Below are 27896 nucleotides of genomic sequence, written 5' to 3' on the forward strand. Positions count from 1 at the left end.
CACTATCTATGTACAGTACTGATATGTCATAAATTGCAATATGCAAATTAATCCTTTAAAAACGTACTTCCTGAATATAGCTAGCTAAGTTTCGTTTCCCTTTTCATTCAGCTAGCCTTCTAATCTTGATAATGAAGTAGCTACACGTAAARAGAAGTGGTTTCAAGTTCTATAATTACGTAAAATTTTGAGGCAAGAGAAAGRTAAGTTAATTGTCAACAGATGAGGAAACTCTATGAAGAAGCCTGATAGCCCTATTACGTAACTGCCCGCTGATCAGGTGAGAAACCCATTTGCAGTTTTATCAACTTGAAGCTCGAGCGCCTTTTACCACCTTCACTCTGTGCTGTGTGTGACCCATTCTATGCAAATTTCCCTCTCAATTTTGGTAGCCTCTGGATACTTATGGGTAAAGTATCACATGTCGTTTAGCATACARTACAATATTAATAGTAATGGTCTTCCTTATGGGATAGAGTGCTGTCAAAGTGAACGTTTCCGTTTCACATGATGTTGTTTTTCACTGTGTGTTATTCTTCTCTGCATCATTACTTTCTTATTCTTGTCATTTCTTAAAATAGGTCTAACTATGACATCTCCTGAGGTCTTCACAAGCAACTTAATAGAGGGTAAGAATAAAGAGTTTTCATAATAGTCTCCTATCCGATTTCCTGATCATGTCTAAATGGGCAGGTCAATAAACGGCCAAAGAGCAATGATAGTATGACATCATATGAACGTGAAACGTACAATATCTGGTCTAATTTTGACCAAGTTTAATTGAGTATCGAGTGTTCTGTGCATTGATGAAAATGTCATTTTTCTATTGCAGCGGAGGAGCTAGCCCAGTTGTTGAGTGAGGCCATCAGCTGTGGTGACAAAGAGGAAGCCAAAAGGTGTTCAGAGCAGCTGGCAGAGTTGTGTGTACCAGTATCTGTCATGATCTCCCGCAAGGCTTACTCCCAAGACTCTATTCAGTAGGTGGAATCATTTAGTAGTATTCTGTTGGGTCATACTTTACATTAATTACATAGGATTAGCCTATAACAGAATAAACGCAAGTGGAATAATCAACATGTAATTAGGCTGTAACAAGCTATTAGGTACAAGCGATTGTGGATTACTTACTTTACTCTTTATCGCTCACTACCTTGAAAAACGTAAAGATGCACTATGCAGAAATCGCGCCACCATTTCCTGGTTGCTACAATTCTAATAGTTAAAACAAACAAGTAGAGTGTAGAGAATCATTGTACCATTCAAACCGCTATGAAATATATTTTCCATAAACRAAATTATTGCATTTTAAGCTGTTTGAAGCTGGTGTACCAAACCGAAAGTAAAAGATGGAAATACGAAGAGCACGTGAAGCATAGAAATAGTGCACATAGAACTTCTTATACTTGCTTTCAATGAGAATGACACATCTATAACCCCAATTTCTATGTAAATTTGGTTGGTTGGCCCAAAAAGTGACATATTGCAGCTTTAATMAATTGTAACACCTTTGTAACTGTGTTGTTTTAGTGCTGAGAAATTCAGACCMGGTTACCTCTATTGGTTACTTTGCTGCAGGTTGAAGGTGGGAGTCGGGGATGCACAGTCAGAAAACTATATTCCGGTTACTTTGTTGGTAACACTTGACATGACCATTTCAGATCTGAAAGAAAAGGTAAAATAAATAGTTGTTGCAACCCATTTTCACCAACAGCTCTGATATTTACTCATTATCTTGAACACACATATTTGCAGTGAAAAAAAGTAGAGACCGAGACCCCATGCATTCTTGAATTTCTCTCTACAGATCAATACTGACTATGGATTTCATCCATCTCTGCAAAGCTGGGTGATCGGTAAGCGTCTGGCATGGGACTCTAAAACTCTGTACAGCCATGGGGTAAGGAAGAATGGAGACCAAGCCTACCTGTACATCAAGTCTGCCCAGGCTGCCAACCTCAGCCGGGAGCAAGTGAACCAGGAGGAGGAACACCGTCGGCTAGACAGTAAGGATACTCTGTCATACAGCACTGTTTAGTCTTCCAATAAGAACCTAGTATACTGAGCAAGGCACAGGTTGTCAACATATCAGCTTGTGACACACACATGCACACTTACACCAACCTATACCTTAAAATATTTCCCCCCATTATAGACRGCCATGTTTTTTATTTTGACTTGTTGCCATCATGGTATAGGTATCATTGAGTCATTGAGTCCTCTACTGGCCAGGGGAGCAACTGGACCAACCCCACCTCCCAAAACTAAACACCCAGCACCTCCTCCTCTGCAACCAAAGCCTCAGGTAAGATTATAATGCAAACTGTGCAATGACTCATTGTATACATATACGATAACCATGCCCGTTTCTACAATAATGTGTGCTTGCATATGTGTGTGGGGACAACTAGGTGGGTTGGTCATGCTCTGTRTGCACCTATGCTAACAAGCCAACGAGGCCGGGCTGTGAGATGTGTGGGTCTGAAAGACCAGAAGATTATAAAGTACCTGAGGTTTACCAGCCTGATGAGCAGGAGGTCCAGAGACTCCAGCTAGAGGAGATTGCCAATCTACAGTACCAGCAGGTATGCTTTAAACAAGATATGAGTTGCAAGATATGTGATATACACGTGTTACTCAGATTTTCGTGACAATCATGTCATAATTACATATAGMTAAAAATACACTTGGTATGACTGTTCTAATGTGTGTAGCCACCTTATTAAATGAGAAAGACAGCGTTCCCTTAATTTTACCGCTCTGTTGCTGTGAGACGATGAAGGCATTGGAGGAAGAGCGGGAGAGGAATTTCTTGAGTCTGGTGGAAACAGACGCCCACAGCCTCGTCCCCAACACAGAGGAGCTGGACTGTCCTATTTGCCTCTGCTCCATTCCGCCAGGGGAGGGAGCCACACTGCGGGAGTGCCTGCATGTTTTCTGCAGGTATAACACATCTTGGCTACATCTAAGTAAGGGAGTAAACATTATTTATAATAGGGGTTACATGGAGAAAATCGGACCTCTCTGAAATGAAAATGGACGGCCCTCCCTTCAGCAAAATATATTTTACTTAAACCCTCTGTGAACGCTTGAAAAAAAACAAGGGACCATCCCCTATACCCAAAATAATAATTAAAACAAAGTAGATAGCAGAGAATATGTATACATGCACATCCTCATGCACGAGGAAACAAAGCTACAACTATTGAGACACAGCCCTGGCTGGTACTCTCTGGAGTAGATCACTGTCGCTCCACTGCTATTAATAATATAGAAATTAAATACTTACTGACCTTGTATCAATATTAGAGATGTTCCCATAAATGTTTTATCTATAATAAATAAAAAACRACCATCTAAATAATTAAATAATTTGAGACATATACAGGTTAAATGCCTTCTTATTTGCGTGTTTTCTCTAAACAGGGAGTGTCTTAAAGGAACCATAGTGAATAGCATGGATCCAGAGGTGACCTGCCCTTATGGGGATGAAGACTACAGCTGTGATCGTAAGCTGCAGGACAGGGAGATCCAATCTGTGAGTCCTGCTGGTGCTCTCGCCATTAGCCTGGCAGCCAGTCAGTTTATGCTTTGTTGGCTAAAGGAAAAACAGAACTGTACCCAGGCTATCTCACTATAGCTCTCTGTATCAAGTGATGATAATGCCTTGTATCATTTATGTAGGGTGCTTATAATAATAATAAATAATACAAATAATACATGGCATTTATATAGTGCTTTTCAAAGACCCAAAGATGATTTTTGTGAAAGATATTCATCACCATAACATATATTTAATCCATTCCATTGTACCCTACAGTGTCCTGTTCTTTGTCTCTTTAGCTTCTCTCTCAGGAGGAGCACCAGAAGCTTCTAGAGCTGAGGCTCAGTATTGCTGAGACGCGGAGTGAGAACAGCTACCACTGCAAAACGCCCGACTGCGCTGGCTGGTGCATCTTTGAGGACGAAGTCAATGAGTTTATTTGTGAGCTCTGCAAAGAGACCAACTGCCTCCTCTGCAAGGTATGTCAACTTTCTCTCTCTTACTCTTCCTCCTTTGTCCCCCCTTGAATGCTAAAATAAATTATGACGATAACAATAGGTGCTTGGCCAACAACCTTTTTGTCAACCTCTTTTTAAGGCCATCCACAAAGACATGAACTGCAAGGAGTATCAAGATGATCTCCGGATCAGAGCTGAGAACGACGTTGCTGCCAAACAGACCACACAGATGCTGGAGGTAATGTGGTAACAGGCAGATAGTATTCCCTTTCAGTGATATAGCACTGTCTTGGATTGAACATGACATACTACACTACTGAACTGCTATTTGAAGTCTGTTTTTTGGGGGTGAAACATAGTAKTGGCCTATTATAGTTTTGAACTGAAATATGAAGCTTATGGGTTTAGATTACACATACTGTCAGCCTATTACACTACCGAAACCATATGTGAAGTCTACAGGTATACCTAATCTTGATTAAACCCACTATTGGGTTATTATACGACTGCACTGTGATATGATATCTATGGGTAAACCTAACCTGGAGCTCGTGTTGTCTTCTTCGATAGTCCTTACTGCAGAACGGGGAGGCCATGCACTGTCCTAAGTGTAAGGTCATAGTTCAGAAGAAGGATGGCTGTGATTGGATCTGCTGCCTGATGTGTAAGACGGAGATCTGCTGGGTCACCAAGCAGGCTCGCTGGGGACCAAACGTAAGACAGTTAAGGCCAAATCAAACGAAACACGAATGAGCGTTGCTCGTTCGACGCGAGGAAAATATATTTGCTTTCTAATTTGAAGCGCATGACGATTTTGACGGCATCGACGCTCGCGGCCCGTCTGATTTCTGTCATTCACTACCATGCATTCTAATTCCAGCTTGTAAACACTCGTTGGCGTTTCGTTTGATTTGCCCTTCAGTTAAACCGAACTGTACTCTTACAGYTACTTCCTCCCCACTCTAATACCTCGCCGTGCTAGACCATTCTTCTTAGACCTACCCTATGGCTCCATTTCAAACATACACTACATGACCAAAAGTATGTGGATACCTGCTCGTCGAACATCTCATTAATATGGAGTTGGTCCCCCCTTTGCTTCCATAACAGCCTCCACTCTTCTGGGAAGGCTTTCCACTAGATGTCGGAACATTGTTGCGKGGACTTGCTTCCATTCAGCCACGAGCATTAGTGAGGTCGGGCGTTGATGTTGGGCGATTAGGCCTGGCTCGCAGTCTGCGTTCTAATTCATCCCAAAGGTGTTTGATGGGCTTGACCTCGCTTTGTGCACGTGGGCATTGTCATGCTGAAACAAAAAAGGGCCTTCCCMAAACTGTTCCACAATGTTGGAAGCACAGAATCGTCTAGATTGTCATTGTATGCTATAGTGTTAAAATTTCCCTTCACTGGAACTAATGGACCTAGCCCGAACCATGAAAAACAGCCCCAGACCATTGTTCCTCCTCAACCAAACTTTACAGTTAGCACTATGCATTGGGGCAGGTAGAATTCTCCTGGCATCCGCCAAACCCAGATTTGTCTGTCGGACTGATGGTGAAGTGTGTTTCATCACTCCAGAGAACGTGTTTCCACTGCTCCAGAGTCCAATGGCGGTGAGCTAGACACCACTCCTGCCGATGCTTGGCATTGCGCATGGTGATCTTAGGCTTGTGTGCAGCTGCTCAGCCATGGAAACTCATTTCATGAAGCTTCCGACGAACAGTTCTTGTACTAACATTGCTTCCAGAGGCAGTTTGGAACTCRGTAGTGAGTGTTGCAACCGAGGACAGACGATTTTTACGCGCTTCAGCACTCGCCGGTCCCGTTCTGTAAGCTTGTGTGGCCTACCACTTCATGGCAAAGCCTTTATTGCTCCTAGACGTTTCTATTTCACAATAACAGCATTTATAGTGCTCTAGCGGGGCAGAAATTTAACGAACTGATTTGTTGGAAAGGTGGCATCCAATGACGGTGCCATGTTGAAAGTCACTGAGCTCTTCAGTTACACCATGCCCAAACCGGACGCATGCGTGCGTGCGCCAACGTGCGCAAATTGATTTTGTCCCCACACATCAAAGGTGATCACGACATGCAGGTTGAAATATCAAAACAAACTCTGAACCAATTATATTAATTTGGGGACAGGTCGAAAAGCATTAAACATTTATGGCAATTTAGCTAGCTAGCTTGCTGTTGCTAGCTAATTTGTCCTGGGATATAAACATTGAGTTGTTATTTTACCTGAAATGCACAAGGTCCTCTACTCAGACAATTMATCTACACATAAAACAGTCAACTGAATCGTTTTTAGTCATCTCTCCTACTTCCAGGATTATTTTTCTTCTTTGGACTATATGGCTTTTGGCAACTAACTTTCATAATAAGGTGCAYTACCACAACCGACCTCAGTTCATCTTTCAATCACCCCCGTGGGTATATGTTCCTAAAAACCAATGAGAAGATGGCAYGTGGRTATATGCTTCTAAAAACCAACGAGGAGATGGGAGAGGCAGGACTTGCAGCGCGTTCTGCGTCACAAATAKAATCAACTTTTATTTTAGCGTCTGGCAACGCAGACACGCGTTGGCACGCGCGAGCAGTGTGGGTGCAATGATTGAATAACATGGMTGTGTAAATTTATTTTGCATCGCTCACGYGACGCGGCCGGTATGGTCAGCATGCAAGGCCATTCTACTGCCATTGTTTGTGTATTGCATGGMTGTGTGCTTGATTTTATACACCTGTCAGCAACAGGTGTGGCTGAAATAGCCAAAACCACTAATTTGAAGGGCTGTGCCTTCGGAAAGTATTCAGACCCCTTGACTTTTTCCAGATTTTGTTAGGTTACAGCCTTATTCTAAAATTGATTAAATARTTTTTTCCCCCTCATCAATCTACACACATTACCCAATAATGACAAAGCAAAAACAGGATGTTAGACATTTTTGCTAATTTATAAAAAACWAAAAATGGAAATATCACATTTACATAAGTATTCAGACCCTTTACTCAGTACTTTGTTGAAGCAMCTTCGGCAGCGATTACAGCCTTGAGTCTTCTTGCGTATGACGCTACAAGTTTGGCACACCTGTATTTGGGGAGTTTCTCTCATTCTTTGCAGATCCTCTCAAGCTATGTCAGGTTGGATCGGGAGCGTCSCTGCACAGCTATTTTCAGGTTTCTCCAGAGATGYTCGATCAGGTTCAAGTCCGGGCCACTCTGGCTGGGCCACTCAAAGACATTCAGAGACTTGTCCCWAAGYCACTCCTGAGTTGTCTTGGCTGTGTGCTTAGGGTCGTTGTCCTGTTGGAAGATGAACCTTTGCCCCAGTATGAGATCCTGAGTGCTCTGGAGCCGGTTTTCATCAAGAATCTCTGTACTTTGCTTCATTCATCTTTCCCTCATTCAAATCAAATCAGATTGTATTTGTCGCATGCGCCGAATACAACAGGTGTAGACCTTACAGTGAAATGCTTACTTACAAGCCCTTAACCAACAATGCAGTTAAGAAAAATACCCCAAAAAATAAGAAATAAAAGTAACAAATAATTAAAGAGCAGCAGTAAAATAACAATAGTGAGGCTATATACAGGGGTTACCAGTACAGAGTCAATGTGCTGGGGCACCGGTTAGTCGAGGTAATTGAGGTAATATGTACATGTAGGTAGAGTTATTAAAGTGACTATGCATAGATAATAAACAGAGAGTAACAGCAGCGTAAAATAGGGGGGGGGGGGGGGGGGCAATGCAAATAGTCTGGGTAGCCATTTGATTAGATGTTCAGGAGTCTTATGGCTTGGAAGCTGTTTAGAAGCCTCTTGGACCTAGACTTGAAGCTCTGGTACCGCTTGCCGTGCGGTATGGAGAGAACAGTCTATGACTTGGGTGGCTGGAGTCTTTGACAATTTTTAGGGCCTTCCTTTGACACAGCCTGGTATAGAGGTCCTGGATGGCAGGAAGCTTGACCCCAGTGATGTACTGGGCTGTACGCACTACCCTCTGTAGTGCCTTGCGGTCGGAGGCCGAGCAGTTGCMATATCAGGCAGTGATGCAACCAGTCAGGATGCTCTCGATGGTGCAGCTGTATAACCTTTTGAGGATCTGAGGAMCCATGCCAAATCTTTTCAGACTACTGAGGGGAATAGGTTTTGYCGTGCCCTCTTCATCGACTGTCTTGGTGTGCTTGGACCRTGTTMGTTTGTTGGTGATGTGGACGCCAAGGAACTTGAAACTCTCAACCTGTTCAACTACAGCCCGGTCGATGAGAATGGGGGTGTGCTCGGTCCTCCTTTTCCTGTAGTCCACAATCATCTCATTTKTCTTGATTACGTTGAGGGAGAGGTTGTTGTCCTGGCACCACACGGCCAGSTCTCTGATCTCCTCCCTATACAATGTATTGTGGTTGTCGGTGATCAGGCCTACCACTGTTGTGTAATCGGCAAACTTAATGATGGTGTTGGAGTTGTACCTGGCCGTGCAGTCATGAGTGAACAGGGAGTACAGGAGGGGACTGAGCACACACTCAGCATGGCAGATGTGTTGTTACCTACCCTTACCACCTGGGGGCAGCCCGTCAGGAAGTCCAGGATCCAGTTGCAGAGGGAGGTGTTTAGTCCCAGGGTCTTTAGCTTAGTGATGAGCTTAGAGGGCACTATGGTGTTGAACGCTGAGCTGTAGTCAATTAATAGAATTCTCACATAGATGTTGCTTTTGTCCAGGTGTGAAAGGCAGTGTGGAGTGCAATAGAGATTGCATCATCTGTGGATCTGTTKGGGCCGTATGGAAATTGGAGTGGGWCTAGGGTTTCTGRGTTAATGGTGTTGATGTGAGCCATGACCAGCCTTTCAAAGCACTTCATGGCTACAAACGTGAGTGCTACGGGTCAGTAGTCATTTAGTTAGGTTACCTTAGTGTTCTTGGGCACAGGGACTATGGTGGTCTGCTTGAAACATGTTGGTATTACAGACTCAGACAGGGAGAGGTTGAAAATGTCAGTGAAGACACTTGCCAGTTGGTCAGCGCATGCTCATTCACATGTCCTGTAATCCGTCTGGCCCTGCGGCCTTGTGAATGTTGACCTGTTTAGGTCTTACTCACATCGGCTACGGAGAGCGTGATCACACAGTCATCCGGAACAGCTGATGCTCTCATACAGGTTTCAGTGTTACTTGCCTCGAAGCGAGCATAGAAATAACTTAGCTCATCTGGTGGGCTTGTGTCACTGGGCAGCTCGTGGCTGTGCTTCCCTTTGTAGTCTGTAATAGTTTGCAAGCCCTGCCACATCCGACGAGCGTCTGAGCCGGTGTAGGACAATTCGATCTTAGTCCTGTATTGAAGCTTTGCCTGTTTGATGGTTCGTCGGAGGGGATAGCAAGATTTCTTATAAGCTTCCGGATTAGAGTCCCGCTCCTTGAAAGCGTCAGTTCTACCCTTTAGCTCAGTGCGGATGTTGCCTGTAATCCATGRCTTCTGGTTGGGGTATGTACGTACAGTCACTGTGGGGGTTCAACGTCATCGATGCACTTATTGATGAAGCCATTGACTGATGTGGTGTACTCCTCAATGCCATCGGAAGAATCCCATTACATATTCCAGTCTGTGCTAGCAAAACAGTCCTGTAGCTTAGCATCTGCTTCATCTGACCACTTATTTATTGACCTAGTCACTGGTGCTTCCTRCTTTAGTTTTTGCTTGTAAACAGGAATAAGGGGGATAGAATTATGGTCAGATTTGCCAAATGGAGGGCGAGGGAGAGCTTTGTACACGTCTCTGTGTGTGGAGTAAAGGTGGTCTAGAGTTTTTTCTCTCTGGATGCACATTTAACATGCTGGTAGAAATGAGGTGAAAATGGATTTACGTTTCCCTGGATGAGCGTTTTCCTGTTTGCTTATGGCGGAATACAGCTCATTGAGTGCGGTCTTAGTGCCAACATTGGTTTGTGGTGGTAAATAGACAGCTACAAAGAATATAGATGAAAACTCTCTTGGTAGATGGCGTGGTCTACAGCTTATCATGAGATACTCTACCTCAGGTGAGCAAAACCTCAAGACTTCCTTAGATATCGTTTTCCAGCTGTTGTTCACAAATATACATAGACCGTCACCCCTTGTCTTACCAGAGGCTGCTGTTCTATCCTGCCGATACAGTGTGTAACCCGCCAGCTGTATGTTATTCATGTCATCGTTCAGCCGCGACTCGGTGAAACATAAGATATTACCGTTTTTAATGTCTCGTTGGTAGGATATACGTGCTTGTAGTTCGTTCACTTTATTATCCAGCGATTGTACGTTGGCCAATAGTACCGATGKCAAWGGCAGATTAGCCACTCGTCGCCGGATCCTTACAAGGCACCCCGATCTCCTTCCGCGATATCTCCATCTTTTTCTCCCGCGAATGACGKGGATGAGGGCCTCGTCGGGTGTCTGGAGTAAATCCCTCTCGTCCGACTCATTAAAGAAGAATTATTTGTCCAGTTCAAGGTGAGTAATCGCTGTTCTAGGGTCCAGAAGCTCTTTTCAGTCATAAGAGATGGTAGCAGCAACATTATGTACAAAATAAGTTACAAACAATGCGAAAAAACTAACAAAATAGCGCAGTTGGTTAAGAGCCCATAAAACAGAAGCCATCTCCTCCAGCGCCATTACTACCCTATCCTGACTAGTCACCCAGTCCCTGCCGCTGAAAAACATCCCCACAGCATGATGCTGCCACCACCATGCTTCACCGTAGGGATGGTGCCAGGTTTTCTCCAGACGTGGTGCTTGGCATTCATACCAAAGAGTTCAATCATGGTTTCATCAGACCAGAGAATCTTGTTTCTCATGGTCCGAGAGTCTTTAGGTGCCTTTTGGCAAACTCCAAGCGGGCTGTCATGTGCCTTTTACTGAGGAGTGGCTTCCGTCTAACCACTCTACCATAAATGCAGTGGTGGAAAAAGTACCCAATTGTTATACTTGAGTAAAAGTAACAATACCTTAATAGAAAATGACTCAAGTAAAAGTGGAAGTCACCCAGTAAAATACTACTTGAGTAAAAGTCTAAAAATATTTGGTTTTAAATCTACTTAACTTAAGTATCAAAAGTAAAAGTATAAATAATTTCTAATTTCTGATATTAAGCAAACCACACAGCACCATTTTCTTGTTTTTATGTCTTTTTTTTTTACAGATAGACAGGCTATCTCCAACACTCAGACATAATTAAGCATTTGTGTTTAGTGAGTCCACCAGATCAGAGGCAGTAGGGATGACCGGGGATGTTCTCTTGATAAGTGTGTGAATTGGACCATTTTTCTGTCCTGCTAAGCATTCAAAAYGTAAGAAGTTCTTCAGGGAAAATGGAGTATGGAGTAAAAAGTACATWATTTTCTTTAGGAATGTAGTGAAGTATAAGTTGTAAAAAACATAAATAGTAAAGTACAGATACCCAAAAAAACTACTGAAGTAGTACTTGAAAGTATTTTTACTTAAGTACTTTACACCACTGCATAAAGGCCTGAAGGTTCTCCCATCTCCACAGAGGAACTCTAGAGCTCTGTCAGAGTGACCATTGGGTTCTTGGTCACCTCGCTGACCAAGGCCCTTCTCCCCCGATCGCTCAGTTTGGCCGGGCGGCCAGCTCGAGGAAGAGTCATGTTGTTTCCAAACTTTTTCCATTTAATAATGATGGAGGCCACTGTGTTCTTGGGGACCTTCAATGCTGCAGAAATGTTTTGGTACCCTTCACTAGATCTGTGCCTCGACTCAATCCTATCTCGGMGCTATACGGACAATTCCTTCGACCTCATGGCTTGTTTTTGCTCTGACATGCACTGTCAACTGTTGGACCTTATATAGACAGGTGTGTGTCTTTCCAAATCATGTCCAATCAATTGAATTTACCACAGGTGGACTCTAATCAAGTTGTAGAAACATCAAGGATGATCAATGGAAACAGGATGCACCTGAGCTCAATTTCAACTTTTATAGCAAAGGGTCTGAATACTTACAGTACCAGTCATTCAAGGTTTAAAAAATAATTTGTATACTTGCAAAAATGTCTAAAAAACAGTTTTCGCTTTGTCATTATGGTATATTCTGTGTAGATTGCTGAATTTCTTTTTCTTTAATCTATTTTAGAATAAGGYTGTAACGTAACAACATTTTGAAAAAGTCAAGGGGTCTGAACACTTTCCGAAAGCACTGCAGTATATCACTATGGTCACCAAAAGATTTGAAAGTTACCATGCCCAGTTTGAATGCTATACTCTTTATTAAGTCATTCAGATATCTCAGGTCAGATAGAATCCATCAGATTTTAATATAGTGATAATACAAAAAATATATATTATTAACTGACCTACCTCAATCCAGTACTGCTTTGGTGTTAAATACATGGTACAGTACTATAAGGCTTTGCATATCCTGTAGAACTGAGTGTATTGAAAAGTTTGTACCATGGCATTGTTGAATACTCATTTCTGATTGGCTTGAAGGGCATTCTAGAGCGYGCATTATTTCCCCATAATGCACGGTATATTTGCGCAGTAGAATTCAATGGCTATAGTTCGTTCCTACATGTTCTATGTTTGAGCTGCTTTTGAAAGCAAAAGTATAATTGAAAACATTATTGGCATTGTTGAATTCAATTTTCATAATAGCAAGCTAGGACACCTGCATTGCTTGCCGTTTGGGGTTTTAGGCTGGGTTTCTATACAGCACGTTGTCATCAGCTGATGTAAAAATGGCTTTATAAATACATTTAATTGATTGATGGTTTAGTTAGCTAAACTAGCAAGTCTGTTGTTTGGTTACCAAGGCAACTACTGTCACACTCTTGTAAACAAACTCATTTCTAGTGACTAATGTGTTAAATTATAGCCATGGTATGAGGGATAATCAACTCGGGGCTCAATGCGTTCTCTGGAAAATAATGCAACTTTGTGTTGGTCAGTTCCACTCCGCTAGTGCATCTTGGAACTCGTTGATTATTCCTTACATATCTGATGCCTCTCTGCAGGGTTCTGGGGACAACTCAGGAGGCTGTGGATGTCGATTCGATGGGGCGCGTTGCCACCCTAACTGCCAGAACTGCCACTGAGGGGCCCCACTCCATCTCAACATGGTGCTGGATGGGTAGTCCATATCGGGGCACACTCAGTGTCCTGTGAGGCAAGGAGACTATTTTTCTCTCAGTAATCCTAACCTGGACTACCCTGAAAAAAATCATGCACTGATGTTAAGGGGTGATTTGGGTAAAAACTTTAGTTCTGCACATGGATCTCAAGTTATTCAGTCCTTTGTGAAGACACTGGCTAGTCTTACTTCCAAAGGCCTTTTATATTACTTTGAACACAAATTATCCCTGGGCGGTGTTTAATTGATGGTTCAATTGACGTTGGTGTAACACACATTTTATTACCTAGTTAGAAGATTTATATAAATGTTTTGCTCTCTACATGTAGGACAATTGTTAAATATTATGTTAGAGGCGTATAACCACCTATATCTGACAGGAGACACTCCATTTAAACAAAACAGGGTTGTGATATAAATTCAAGACGCTTATTGTTTTCTTTGAGATGCACGTTTCTGTTTTGTTAAATGGCAAGAGTCTTAGACACTGGAAGAATATTGAATATTGTCTTTCATGTATAAAATAAATATAATGTTGGCTAATTGTTTAACTTCTCATCAGCAGTAAGGTTCTAGTCATGACCTTAAAAGCATTAACACTAGAGATAYTGTAAAACAGATACATATTGTAACCTTGTAATGGGGATAACTATTTACTTTCCTTTGGACTGAGCATGTACAACTGTAATGAAGGGATATTTAACATATTCATTGGTTCTGTTAGATTTTGTAAGCTATCAAAGGCGGTAATGGACAATCACAATTCTTCTGTAGTTTGGTTTGACCACTCCTCCAGCCTTATTGGAAGTGTTTTTTTGAACACTCCCAGCAGAAGCCATCCATACTTTTTCATCATTGATGACTACAACTAAACCGATCTGTTCAGCGTAGCCAATTTCTTGTTTTAACACTGCATACAGTGCAGTATAATGCAAGTCTTAGCTATGTTCATTAGCTACTTTTTCGAAGGATGATACCATTGCAGGGCACAATTACTATTTTGTTTGGCGAATGTAAAGCATTATTTACTTTAGGGAAAAGAACACAACTTTTCTTGATGAATGATCCAGAATAAAGGGGTTTAACTCTTACTGCTTGAAGGTTTGTGTTGTCTGTCTGCTGCTTTGAGTAATTTTTAGCCCTTAGCGTAAACAAAGATGGTAGAAACCTTAAATAGACTGGTGATTTTCAACGTTTCCTTAATTTTTTCACTACTGCATTCACCTTAATGAAATACTCTATATGTAGCGATAAATACATAGGAACTAAACAAATATGTCCACTCAACCTATGCAGTTTGCATTGATCTTTTTTTAATATATTTTTTATTCTCATGACAAATATAACAATTCAACATAAAAGGCTGATAAAAACCATTGCAATGATACAGAATGAGGCTATTTCAGTGCAATGAAAACCATCCATGGCTAACACCGATGGGAGTCAATAGGCACCGCTGAGTATCTGCGTGTCACAATCGAGTCGACTACACATGATTCTACTCATGTATCTCTGTTGAACAAATTTTAGTAGGTCCAATGCGACACATTCAAATCATGTCAACTGTAGTCAATAAGCTCAAGCAACATTTCTTAAAATTAAATGTGCAAAAAAACTTGTCATTTCTACGACCAGGCCATTTGGTGAGTTTGGTTGAAATGTGAGGATAGGGTGTGCAAACAATGTAATAGGACATCAATATTGTGCAATAAAAGCATGGGATCAAGCCAAGGCTCATGGGATGTCTGGGAGTGCTATCGGTGCTTTGTCACAGATCACAAAGCTAACCCATTCCAAACCTAACCTAATTTAGGCATGCTGTGGAAAGTAACTATTGCAAATTGTCATCCATAAGGTCAGAAGACTCAAATGGATTCCTTTAATTTGATATAATGTTAAACATGGGTGTGTTTGTACAAAATGTATATTTCCTATAACTTACTTAACAATAATAATGATGCTTTAGAAAATTAAGTGCTATACATACAAAGACGGGACTAAGACATGTGTATTTGGTCTCGGTACAGAATGAAAGGAAGCGGGACATGATGTGTTGAAGGCAGAGGATTCAACTTGATGATCTGCCGGGGGGGTACCATACCAGTGGCGGGCTAGCGGGATCTCTGTCCTTGTGCCAACATGGCCCATGTGAGGTTCAGAGGGACATTTAACTCACCCCTGAACCTGATCGCAGACTGTCTAAAATGAAACCCTATTCCCTATACAGTGCACTACATAGGGAGCCATTTCAGACACATCCACACTCTTACACACGCTCTTCATTGGCAGCAGTTTCGACCCCGGTGACAACTCTTCAACCTAGGAAACCTGTCTTTGCTACAAGTTGTCGCTTGCCATCACTGCTAATAGTTTAATCTCTCTCAGCACAACATTTATCACCATTCGGTTATTTTATTAACAAATATAAATTAAATACAACGTCGACAGTCAAGTCTCTGTCCCATTCACGTCCTTCATATTAAAATGTGGAAAAGAACTCCATATTCTCTTTACAAAGATCTCTATTCTCTCTCCTTCCCGTGGATGTCTTCTGCTGTAATGGCCGTCAGTCCCCTTCGCTCGCCTACAAGTCCCCTTCGCTCGCCTACAAGTCCCCTTCGCTCGCCTACAAGTCCCCTTCGCTCGCCTACAAGTCCCCTTCGCTCGCCTACAAGTCCCCTTCGCTCGCCTACAAGTCCCCTTCGCTCGCCTACAAGTCCCCTTCGCTCGCCTACAAGTCCCCTTCGCTCGCCTACAAGTCCCCTTCGCTCGCCTACAAGTCCCCTTCTCTCTCTCTCTCTCTCAGGGGAAGAGGTGTAGGTCCAGTTTGGGCACCCACTCTAGGGCCGTGTTGACCAGGGTTAGGGCGGCTGCCCCCAGGGCCACAGTGAGCCCCATGACRGCTAGTCGGACGAAGCGCCGAGCCGCGGTGGGTTGGGCGGTCGCCACCATAGCACCTGCAGCAGCTCCCTTCAGCGCTTGCTTCTCTCTCCGCCGCCTCCGCAGCACCGTGTCCGGCCTCTGCTGCTCCGGGGTCAGATCAAAGTCTTTAAAGGTGGAGGGCGCCATCCTGAGAGACAGATGGCGATGTTATTAATACCAGGCGGCTACAGCCATGTTCAAATTCAAGAGTCATTGCTTAATATGCTGATAAGTACATGATAACAGACCTACAGGCTAATATGAAGGAGGAGACAGAGGACAATGTTATTAACACCAGGCAGCTACTGCTGGGACAGCGCAGAGGAATTTGCATGATTTCATGGCTGTTTGGGGCTAACCGTGTACAAACGAGTTCGAGTACAAACTAGTTCTATTGGTCTCCCATACTAGTGGTATAGCTTAGGAGAACAAACATCAGAAGGAAGGACATGTATTTTCCTAAATATACAGAACCTTYGCTTGGGGTATGTGTGTATTTCCTATAAACTAAGATACCCGTGAGGATTTCCTAAGCTGGACAACTTGTTACAGCTGTTGAGAAGTAATTGATAATAATCTGCCAATTTTTTTTCATGTCTTTATATTAAGATATAAGGGGGGAACATAGCTATATTCAACTAAATTCAAGAGTTGATTTAAAACCTGTTTTAACCCTTTCTCATGGTTTGTGTTGACGGATTTCTCCAAAATTGTATGACATAAAACATAACTTGTCGGTCCTTGCATTTATGGCAATGTAAGTTGTCGTTATATAATATATTATGCATGAAACAGTTAAATTAGACATTGAACTTGATTTTTTTGTATGGAGATCTCAGAATTTTCCATTTCAAGTTAATGTCACATGCATAAGTACAGTGAAATACCTTTCTTTCAAACTCAAAACCCAACAATGCAATAATCAATAACAATGTAATACTAGGGGGAAAAAACAAGAAATATGAAGAGCACAATAAGTAAGCAAGCATACTATATACAGGGTCAGTTTCAATATCATATTTACAATGTGTAGGGACACTGGAGTGATGGAGGCAGATATGTATAGGGGTAAGGTGACTAGACAACAGGATATATGATAAACAGAGTAGCAGCAGTTTGTATGCGAGTGAGTGTGCGTGTGTAGGGTCAGTAGAAATTAAATTGTGCATATTAAGTGTGAGTGAACAGATGAAGTGTGTGTGGAAGTGTGTAGGGCCCCGTGAGTGTGCACAGAGACAGTGCACAAATAAAAATACAAAGTTAAATGAATTAGTCCATGTAGCTATTTATCAATATTAATGCTTGTATAAGCTGTTCAAGAGCCTGTTGTTGCCAGACTTGATTCACCGGTACCTTTTGCCATACGGAAGCAGAGAGAATAGTCTATGGCGGTGGGTGGTTGGAGTCTTAATGATTTTCCGGGCCTTCCTACCACGCCACAGTGTAACATTTTGTGTCTCCTTATGTTACGGCGTGAAAACAGTTTTTATGGGCACACAAATCCAAAATAATGTATGCGATTGCAAAAAACTAATGCTTCTAACCGAGAGTCACCTTACCTTTATACTTAAAACCTAAATCAACACCGTGGTTCTTCAATAATTATGCATAATACTTGTTGGATGCGTATTTGGTGTCGAGCTGTTTAATTACGCAGCGATATTTTCACACATCATCTGATCCAGGAAGGAATTTTCAGAATGATAGTCAAGTGACAAAAAGCTGTTGTGATAGCGCATGCGATTAAAACAGCCCAAGTGTTCGCAAGGAATGTCAAGAATATTTGTCTCTCATTCGTTACGCTGGTGAAGACAGTTGTGYCTGGATCCACGTTGGATCGAATATCCCGAGTGAATTGTTGTTGATCACCGGTTGTCGTCGGTTTGATTTACAGCAGGATCTCGTTAGATTTAAACAGAGAATGCGTCACGGTAACGAGTTCATGATTGGACACAGTCTGTGTGCGCARTTGTGTAGGATAGACTATTGCGCAACACCCAACGCTATTCCTAATAATTATTCTGGATATATATGGCAACAAATGACATAGCCTAGTGGGCTTATTTGACAATATGATCTGGTAATGAAATAACATGAACAAAAGCTGAAGAACATAAGCACATCCAGGTAGTTTCCGCAGGTGCTGGAGTTGTAGGCAAACTCATGGAAACCAGAAAGGAAAACGCTGCACACTGCTGCTTATGCTCCCAAGTGATATTTATCTACAACAATGCCTGATGAAGACCTAAGGGTCGAAACGTTGTTGTAGATAAATATCACCATGGAGCATGAGCAGCAGTGTGCAGYGTTTTCMTTTCTGTTTTTCAATTAAACAACATKATAAATACATTTTGGCTTCCATGTTAYACCTGCAATGTTAAACAATACAAGGAGCCTACTTGAAYTTGGAGCTCAGAAATTCAAGTACTGGTATAGGCCTACCTTAAACATGTGGTGGTTGAAAAGTCCTTGTAATTATTGTAGTCAATTGATAAATTCTCATGCTCCCTTATAATTATCTGTGATTTCATTTTTATCCGTTTTTGTGAGAGATGTGGCCACTTTTGTTTGTTTCCCGCTACTTTAATTGAAGGGTGTTACTCTACTCTGTTGAGGTAAAACCATGTGCGGTTATTATGAGGACAACAACATCTAATGTTGGCTTCAACTTGGCTTTCCATACAAATCCTTCCATWAAAAAAAAGCAACCTGGTTTTTGGTGGCTTTCTCTTTATAAAAAGAGGGATGGTGAGATTCAAATGGTGAGATTAATGCTACACATGGCTTTATGTRTGCCTGCGTCTGCCACACAGGAAACAGAAAAGTCGCCAGTCTTACTCCAATCTATGTAGTCATGCAATGTCCACATTATTCTCATATTTTAGAACGGAATAATTGAATATCAATGCCTAAGCAAGGCCTAAAGAATTCATTATTTCTAAAGTGGTTATGGCCTACTTTTTGCATGCTTTTGGGGGAGGGAGSGTTCTATATTAGGCCCTATATGTACAATTATATAAATGAACCCGGCTTAAAGGATGTATAGTCCTAGACCTATGTTGTTGTATAGCTGGAGTTRTGGGCCAATTTGCATATATTCACATTTATTCCTCAAAGTACACATTTGGAACTGCATAAAATGTATTTTAGTTTAGTTTCAAACTATATAGAAATGTTTATCCCAATGTCACACATTGGCCCCATTATTTATAGAAAGACACATGTACATGTTCAAATTCCTGTGTTATTGTTTAAATACGCTGGAAATAAGTACATGATAATAGTCGTACAGGCTAGTGTGAAGGAGTAGACAGAATTAGCTCAGTGTCAGGTTATTAGCGCACAGTTCACCTGTCAAGGGAGATGAAGGTTATTCTGTCAGATTACACTCTCTCATCTCAGTGTTAATGAGGGAATTCGACTCGCAACAGCAGGTAAAAAGAGGAGGAGGGAAAGAAAGAGAGAAAAAGAAAGGGGGAAAGACAGAAAAAGAGGCTTGTGGAAAGGAGATGTAGGAGGAGGTAGAGGATCTAGTGGGGGCGGGCGAGAGAGAATCCATGGGAGAGACTACGTGACAGAGACAAGCGAGAAAGGAGGCAGGCTTACTGTTGACTGTACTGCTGGGCAGCCTCCCTGGCCAGCTCGGAGGGGGGGAACTGGACAAAGAGGTCTCCTGCGCGGCTGATGAGCGTCTCGTAGGGCAGGTCYTGGGGGATCTGGGACAGGAGGTGGTGCACCGATGCCATGTCACACTCACAGTCCAACACCTCATCCTCCCGGTACTGCACAATCTGGAACAGACACCGACCAAACGGCTAACAACAGTTAACAACATCTATTGAATTCAATAAAATGTTATCAAACTTCTACGGCAACTTAGARGACATTGTCCGAAGAAAAGAACACAGCATAAGTGGTCAGCTAAGCTCTTTGCTGCTGGAAAAAAAAAATATATATATTTTTATAAAACACTAGTTGTGAGGCACATTTGAACTCTAAGGATGGCTAAAGGCACATTTCTAAATATCAGATCCATGTCAACTGACAAAAGGAAAAAGAGGGTTATGTTTGGAGACACTTAGAAAAATGCTCTACTTTAGTCCCAAAAAGAACACTCACCACAGCAGCAAAGTAGATTGGCATCAGGGGATGGCAGGCCAGGAAGAAGTCATACAACCGCACGACGTGTCGGAAATCTGACAGGACATGGCCAAACCAGGTGATGAGCCAGCTAAGGGCAAAGATGGTGCCCACCTCCGCCCTGAGGACACAAAACGTAGTGACACCCATTTAGCAATACGTCAAATTATTGGTATTATAGCTACATTAGTTGTGCTCATTAGTTATTTGAACAAATTACTGATTGTACTAACAGAACAAGAGAAAAGATGCTTACTGCTGCATGAAGTCATGCACCTCTGGATTGACCCTCTCGATGATTGGCATCAGATAGTTAAGGATGTGTTTAGTGTTGTCCATGGTGGGGTCCATAAAGTCCCTGCAGTAAAGGAACAGAAGAGACAAACTGGCTACACTTGACAAACTGAACCAGAATCAGTTAAAACCTGTTATGGCTGCAGGGAAGTATTGAGTAGCCAGATAAAAGGTGCCCATTTCAACGGCCTCGTACTCATCTCTGCTCGTCAATATGCATATTATTATTACTATTGGATAGAAAACAATCTCTAGTTTCTAAAACCGTTTGAATTCTTTCTCTGAGTGGAACAGAAGTCATTTGGCAGCACTTTCCCTGACCAGGAAGTAGAATGTCAGAAATCTATGCTCTCTTCAACGTTCTGCCTATACATGGTCATGATACGTAGGACCCTACGTACACTTCATACGCCTTCCTCTGGGTGTCAAGAGGATGTGAGAGAAGAAATTTTGTGTTCATACTTGTTCTGAGGTGGAATAAAAAGCTTTTCTTGACGTGACCGTCCACTTCCGGAACTCTGAAGCGCGCGACTTGGAAGTGAGATTGCGTTCTGTTTTGCTGCCGTTTCGGACGACAACTATCTCCGGCTCGGATTTTATTTGATAAATGTGACCATATCATCGTAATGTATGTTTTTTTCAATATAGTTTAATCAGATTTGATTTTTTTCGGGAGTTTTGCCGTGTTCCGTTCTGACTTTTTTTTACGTTGGAGAGATCCGTGCCACTCGACTAGTGCCCATGCTAAATGAAGAGGGAAAGTTGCCATTCTGAATCCAAACAACGAACCATCTGGACAAAGGACACCTTGATCAACATCTGATGAAAGATCAGCAAAAGTAAGACCCAATTTATGATGTTATTTCATATATCTGTCGTGCATGTGAACTGGTCGTGGTGTTTCCAAGTGTTTCTGGCTATTGTGGCTATGCTAATATAGCGCTACATTTTGTTTTCGCTGTAAAACATTTAATAAATCGGAAATATTGTCTGGAATCACAAGATGCCTGTCTTTCAATTGCTGCACCAGTATGTATTTTTCAGAAATGTTTTATGATGAGTAATTAGGTATTTGACGTTGGTGTCTGTAAATGTTATGGCTGCTTTCGGTGCAATTTCTGATTGTAGCTGAAATGTAATTTATGATTTATACCTGAAATATGCACATTTTTCTAAAAAACATATGCTATACAATAATATGTTATCAGACTGTCATCTTATGAAGTTTGTTTCTTGGTTAGTGGCTATATATATCTTTATTTGGTCGAATTTGTGATAGCTACTGATGGAGTAAAAAACTGATGGAGTAAAAAAAGTGGTGTCTTTTGCTAACGTGGTTAGCTAATAGATTTACATTTTTTGTCTTCCCTGTAAAACATTTTAAAAATCGGACATGTTGGCTTGATTCACAAGATGTGTACCTTTAATATGCTGTATTGGACTTGTTAATGTGTGAAAGTTAAATATTTAAAAAAAAAAATAGATTTTGAATTTCGCGCCCTGCACTTAGCTGGATGTTGTCATAAGTGTACGGTGTCGGGCTGCAGCCATAAGAGATAATCAACAAGACAGTCTGTCAAATCATAAAAATAGAAAGTGGCACTGCGTATTGTTAAATTAAATGCTTCGAGACTTGCCTCGTCTCCACCAGCAACTGTATAGGATGACTCATCTAGCCAACTGTGCGCAGTTTACAATTATTTAAACCTGCACACAGTATAAAATGCTGAAACTAACAGGATGTGCTGATCTTGTATTGTAACTGGCTACGTTCTCTTTTCTACATGGCTTCCCGTCTACTTAAAACCCCTTTGAAAGCCAAGCTCCTATGGGAGGGGAGCACCTAGAGAGACAGAGACCCACCTGAGGTGGTGCGTGGAGAGTTTCTCCACCAGAGCAGTAGCAAGCCGCTCGCCCAGCACCAGCAGGAAGGTGACCACGATGTCATGGTAGCCCTGGTAGTAGTGCAGCTGAGTGTTCCTTCCCAGCACCCGCAGGATGATGTCAATCAGCTCCTCCTGRAGGCCCTCACGCTGCTCGTCTGGCATGCCTACACAGGGAGATGAGTCAAAAGTCAAAAAGGTCACAAGTCAAAAGGCCCAGCTGATTTCCTCATTATGGGCCAAATCCTAACTAGGGAAAAGCATGTATAACTTGGCCTTTGTGTATCTTATGCACTGATGTCAACAGGAGACTTGAGTTATGCAGGCAGCTCCYAAATTAGGCTTCTGTAGTATACAACTGGAAAAGAAGACGGTCACACCCTTCCTGACACAATGACCAAACTTTCGCATGCAAAAMGGTTGTCCTGAATTCTTGGCCAGTGAAACACAAGCATGGCAGAATTCCAATGAATTCCAAAGCACCCAGTAATCAGATTATGCTTTCTCCATTTTGGGACTTTCTGCTGCTTTAATAAATAAAAGCAGTAACATACAGACATCTAGGACACTCTCCAAAAGAAACAAATACAAACTGACAGGGTTGCGTAGTCTGTAGGCCTACATCACACAAGTCAAATTCAAGCGGGAAGCAGGCAGATCAGACAATGATGACAAACCACACCACTGCCTCACATGATTTAGTGCTATTCTAAGACCTGTGTCACTCACCAGGAGGGAATCKTCGCAGGGAACGCTGGACATCCAAMAGCACCTGGTTATAGTCCTTATTATTCTCCCGCTCTACTTCCTCTGGAGAAGAGAGAGAGAGATCAGGTCACACTTAACTAGGGATGCACGATAGATCGGGTGAACATATCGGAATCAGCCCGATATTAGCTAAAAATGTCAACATCGGTATCGGMCGATGTCTAGTTTAACACCGATGTGCAAAACCGATGTCAAAGCTGACGTACATACCTATATAAACGTAGGTACATGACGTAATGACGCCACGTAAAATTTGGAGCTAAACGTGCAACACAGCATTCCTAACTTAGCCCACAATGTCTGCTGCGTGGATCGAGCAGTCAACAAGTCGAGCAGTCATTTGAAAGAGGAAGTTTTCAGTTTCAGCAACAACAAAAAAAATGTAATGACCAGCACTGTAGGTGCACKAGACAACTTTACCAGCATCATAGCATACAACAATGAATTGTTATGAAATACGAGTGAGTGGTACATGACGTAAAAAATGTACCAACGCGTTAAATTATTATATGACGTGCAGTCATATTCAGGTCCTGATTGGTCAACAAGCTTAATCGACACGTCAAAGTGTTAAATAGTATATCTTAAGACACGAAAAGACCCAAACGGCGTTCCATAGAAATCCTGGTTGAGAATGAAACGACTGAACAACGAAACAGCACAGCAAGTGAAAGAAATAGGATTTGATTATGTTTTACTGGTAATGGGGACATATGTAAATGCCAACAAAATAACTTTTTGGTCAGTGTGGTGTGGTGTGTGTGTGTAACCTATTTAGGCAAGTCAGTTAAGAACAAATTCTTATTTACAATGACGGTCTACCCCGGCCAAACCCGAATAACGCTGGGCCAATTGTGCACCGTCCTATGGGACTCCCAATCACAGCCGGATGTGATACAGCCTGGATTCGAACCAGGGACTGTAGTGGAGCCTCTTGCACAGAGATGCAGTGCCTTAGACCGCTGCATCCATGTGTGTGTGGTAATTATTTAACTGTGAAAGAATGCTTAAAAGGACACAAATTCAAAATATCGGTATTGGTTTTTTTGGCAAGGAAAATATTGGATATCTGTATTGGCCAAAAATGTMATATCGGTGCATTACTACTGTTAACCACCAACTGTTGTTGGGCGCATGGAAGATATATAGGCAATTGCAGTGGGGATGTGGACTCTTCTGTAATTTATGAAACTATCAGGTTCAGCAATGACTAACTCAAGTGACAAAATCTGCTGTCAATTAAGCTCAGACCCCAATACATGCCCCTACGCTTGATACAGGACTATTACCCTTTGTAGCCTTAGTGGCATCCCTGGTCTGTCAATGACCAGGCAGCTCACCTGGTTTCTCAGGCAGGATGTCGGTGGGCACGTTGAGCAGCCGTGGCCACACTTTACAGCGGATCTCATCAGTGAGCAGCCCCCCCTCGCTGATGGCCATCCTCCTCAGCACTGCCACGTCAACTGGCGTCACGTTCAGGGCCTGAGAGATCTCCGCCAACTTCCTCTTCCTCCGGGAGTCCCCATCTTACCACATGACAACGGTTCAGGTGAGGTCTCAACTCACAGCAGTTACAGTAGCACAGTGGCCATTAGCCAGAACATCCTCCTGAGATAGCTAAACTCAGAAGGCGACAGGCAAAGTATCCATCAGACCTGGGGTTCCCAAACTTTTTTACTCAGGCCCCCCTTCCAGCATTGGGGAACATCCCGAACCCCCCCACGCCACGTCTATTTCTATAGGCACAAGCACTGTTCACAACCCTCTTGTTGACGTAGAGAACATTTTGTAGGTTAAAAGCWAATTTTCGTGCAATTCTACACATTGTCATATTTATTGGTTATTTATGTGATATTTGAGTGACTCAAACATTACAACAAAATGTATAGGCTAAAAAACGTTAGCTGACATGGGCTAGTTGATCTGGACATTTCTGAAAAGTTATAAATAGCTCTCTAAGGTATGCAATGACCAGTGGTGTAAAGTACTTAAGTAAAAATAAAGTACTACTTAAGTAGTTTCTTTAGCTATCTGTACTTTACTATTTACATTTGACAGCTTTTACTTTTTCTCCACTACATTCCTAAAGAAAAATAATGTGCTTTTTACTCCATACATTTTCCCTGACACCCAAAAGTACTAGTTACATTTTCAATGCTTAGCAGGACAGGAATCGGTCCAATTCACTCACTTATCAAGACAACATCCCTGGTCATGTCTACTGCCTCTGATCTGTAGGACCCACTAAACACAAATGCTTTGTTTGTAAATCATGTCTGCGTGTTGTAGTGTGCCCCTGGCTATCTGTAAAAAAAAAATCAGTCTGATGTGCTTATTATAACATATATAAGACACTCACTAAACACAAATGCTTAATTATGTCTGAGTGTTGGAGATAACCCCTGGCTATCTGTAAAAAAAAAAATACATAAAAACAAGAAAATGGTGCTGTGTGGTTTGCTTAATATCAGGAATTTGAAATGATTTATACTTTCACTTTTGATACTCAAGTAGATTTTTAAAACCAAATACTTTTTGACTTTTACTAAAGTAGTATTTTTCTGGGTGACTTTCACTTGATAATTGGGTACTTTTCCCACCACTGGCAATGACTAACATGACAAGAGGAAAACTGATGATGCACTACCCAATTTCGAAATTGCACCTTGTGCATTCTACTATTAAAACTTTCAAGAATAAGTTGAAAGCCGTACTGAGTTCTTAAAATAAAATAAAACATTTTGTTTAGGAAACACTGCATCAGACAAGCAAGTACATACCTGACAAAACTGAACTGAAAACACCCAGCTGACTGAAGTGTGAGGGAGTACTTCAGTAAATTAACCACTGGGTTGGGGAGTTACAACCATCATGTAATGTAACGTTAGTACCTGGCTAGCCCAATTCATGACCTTTTGACAGTCCCCCTGCACTGTGCCTTTGCTGGATATTGATGTCACTGTGCCACACAAACTGGCAATACTTGTGTGCTCTCAGGAGTATTAAATATTTATTACAGTTAATTTAGCTATGTATTTTAAGGAAGCCTGTAGTATAACCCCGTTCTCTTATACGTTCCTAGTACTGTTCCGGTGATTGGTGAAAGATTTAAGGAGACCATGTCAAATAATGCCTGGGTAACTACCAGTCAATGGTGTGTTGTTAGCTAACGTTAATGCATTTCGTTTTCCAGCTGTTAACGTAAACATTAGCTAGCTAATCTAGTTAAAACAAGTTTGCAAACATGCGTCATGACATGACAACTAGTTAGCTAGCCAGACACATTCGTCACATCCTCTCAACTAATTGGGTAACTAGCTAACAGCTAGCTAACGTTAACTAGCTAGCTAAACGAAAAACCTATGAATGTCCATGACGTTAGAATAACGTTACCTTGTTTCCCAATCCCATTCAAAGGTGAAGACGCACCAACACTTCTAGATCTTTTCATGGTTTCCACACTACAATCTTCTCGTCATCGTAGATTATACTATTGGATAGATATCATTTTCTTTCTCCAACAAACTGATTAGCTGTACATGACAAATGTTACCAATACCAAGCTAGCCTAGCTAGCTAAATAGATCAGTTATCGACGTCATTCAGCTATTGGTTATTTTATCGCAAAGTATAGCCAATTGCAAACATTTGATTACTCACATAATTAACAACGTAATAATTTAGAGAGATACATTTTAGCTAGCCAGCTAGCTACGTTATGCTTTTGCCGGACAATTAATTTGATCAAAGACGGTACAGTATGAAGRCAGGCTAAAACTGCTTCTCCAATAKAATTCCCCGATCACACTTGTAGGCGATGTCATGGCGACGTTGGATAGCAAGGCTCATGCGTATCAACATGTAATCGGGACTAACGGTCGTCTAGCACCGAACTCCGCATGTRCAGGCCGTCAAATCAACGGAAATCTTTCGATATCAAGTAGTTTTTGACGAAAATGAAAACGTGTCCGTTTGTTACTTTCACAAGATTGGGGTAATACCATGTTCGACTACTTAAAACATTGGCTCGAATCTAAGTTGTGCCTTTAGATTTAGAGAAAATTAAAAACTAAATAATAATTGTTCACTTGACTTCCCGTCTCGTCTGTTTAGCCAGCATTCCCGGAAGTCTCGTAATGTTGCGCCTCTGGGTTTAGAAACTCTGTGATTCGATGCTTTGGTGAAGGTGCCCGCGCTGATTGCTGTCGAGCAGGGGCATATTCATTACGGAAACCGTTTACTTACAGAGTACTGTCTATGGTTTAGCGTTTAAGAACCAAACGGAAGCAAACATAACAAGACGACCGTTTTTGGTAAGTCCCTCCACGTTTCGTTTAGTTTGCTTCTGTTAAAAAACATTTTCCAACAGAATCGGCGTAATGAATACGCTACAGGTGATGTTGACGTACAGAGCAAGGACGCTGCTGGAACCCGTCTTTTTTAAATATTTTTTATACGAGGTTAGCCGAAGCCACTGCCCTTTTCAACAAGGGTTGTAATTCCTACCACATACAGACCCAATCAGTCGATATAATCGAGAACTATCATCAGAAGTCACGGGATATGAATCAGAGGGGCGGTTCAAGGTTCAAATCAACGTTTCATATCGTAATYTCMGAGTAGGCAAAAAGCATCAACCGCGGCAGTTATTACACCCAGCATAAATTGGTGGGGGTAATGAGTAATACATTAATTTGGCCCTAATCTATGGATTTCACATGACTGAGAATACAGTTATGCATCTGTTGGTCACAGATACCTTTTTTTTATTTTTTAA

At 41.8% G+C, this 27896-nt stretch overlaps 2 protein-coding genes across 4 annotated transcripts; one reads left to right on the top strand and one right to left on the bottom strand.

The window, feature by feature from the left end:
* Nucleotides 1-75: 75 nt before the first annotated feature.
* rbck1 (RanBP-type and C3HC4-type zinc finger containing 1) lies at nucleotides 76-14203 on the top strand. Of its 2 annotated transcripts, none has more exons than XM_023988755.2 (13): nucleotides 76-280; nucleotides 582-629; nucleotides 833-977; nucleotides 1576-1672; nucleotides 1805-2003; nucleotides 2196-2302; nucleotides 2409-2582; nucleotides 2780-2940; nucleotides 3424-3535; nucleotides 3841-4020; nucleotides 4139-4237; nucleotides 4570-4713; nucleotides 12997-14203. In XM_023988755.2, the coding sequence occupies exons 2-13, from the start codon at nucleotides 590-592 to the stop codon at nucleotides 13075-13077; spliced, it is 1539 nt and encodes a 512-aa protein (XP_023844523.1). In that variant the 5' UTR covers nucleotides 76-280; nucleotides 582-589; the 3' UTR covers nucleotides 13078-14203. The 2 variants fall into 2 exon arrangements, with proteins under 2 accessions (XP_023844523.1, XP_023844507.1); XM_023988739.1 differs by lacking the exon at nucleotides 76-280 and adding an exon at nucleotides 287-409.
* Nucleotides 14204-14405: 202 nt separating this feature from the next.
* On the bottom strand, nucleotides 14406-27518 carry tbc1d20 (TBC1 domain family, member 20). 2 transcript variants are annotated; one of them, XM_023988769.2, is made up of 8 exons: nucleotides 26513-27518; nucleotides 24460-24645; nucleotides 23081-23161; nucleotides 22332-22518; nucleotides 20431-20532; nucleotides 20154-20295; nucleotides 19641-19825; nucleotides 14406-16182 (listed from the first exon to the last, which is right to left on the bottom strand). In XM_023988769.2, exons 1-8 carry the CDS (start codon nucleotides 26568-26570, stop codon nucleotides 15915-15917), a joined length of 1209 nt encoding a protein of 402 aa, XP_023844537.1. In that variant the 5' UTR covers nucleotides 26571-27518; the 3' UTR covers nucleotides 14406-15914. The 2 variants fall into 2 exon arrangements, with proteins under 2 accessions (XP_023844537.1, XP_070300040.1); XM_070443939.1 differs by lacking the exon at nucleotides 26513-27518 and adding an exon at nucleotides 25311-26506.
* Nucleotides 27519-27896: the final 378 nt, after the last annotated feature.

Source organism: Salvelinus sp. IW2-2015, linkage group LG1 (genome assembly GCF_002910315.2).
Source record: "Salvelinus sp. IW2-2015 linkage group LG1, ASM291031v2, whole genome shotgun sequence".
In the NCBI taxonomy this organism is placed as follows: Eukaryota; Metazoa; Chordata; class Actinopteri; order Salmoniformes; family Salmonidae; genus Salvelinus; species Salvelinus sp. IW2-2015.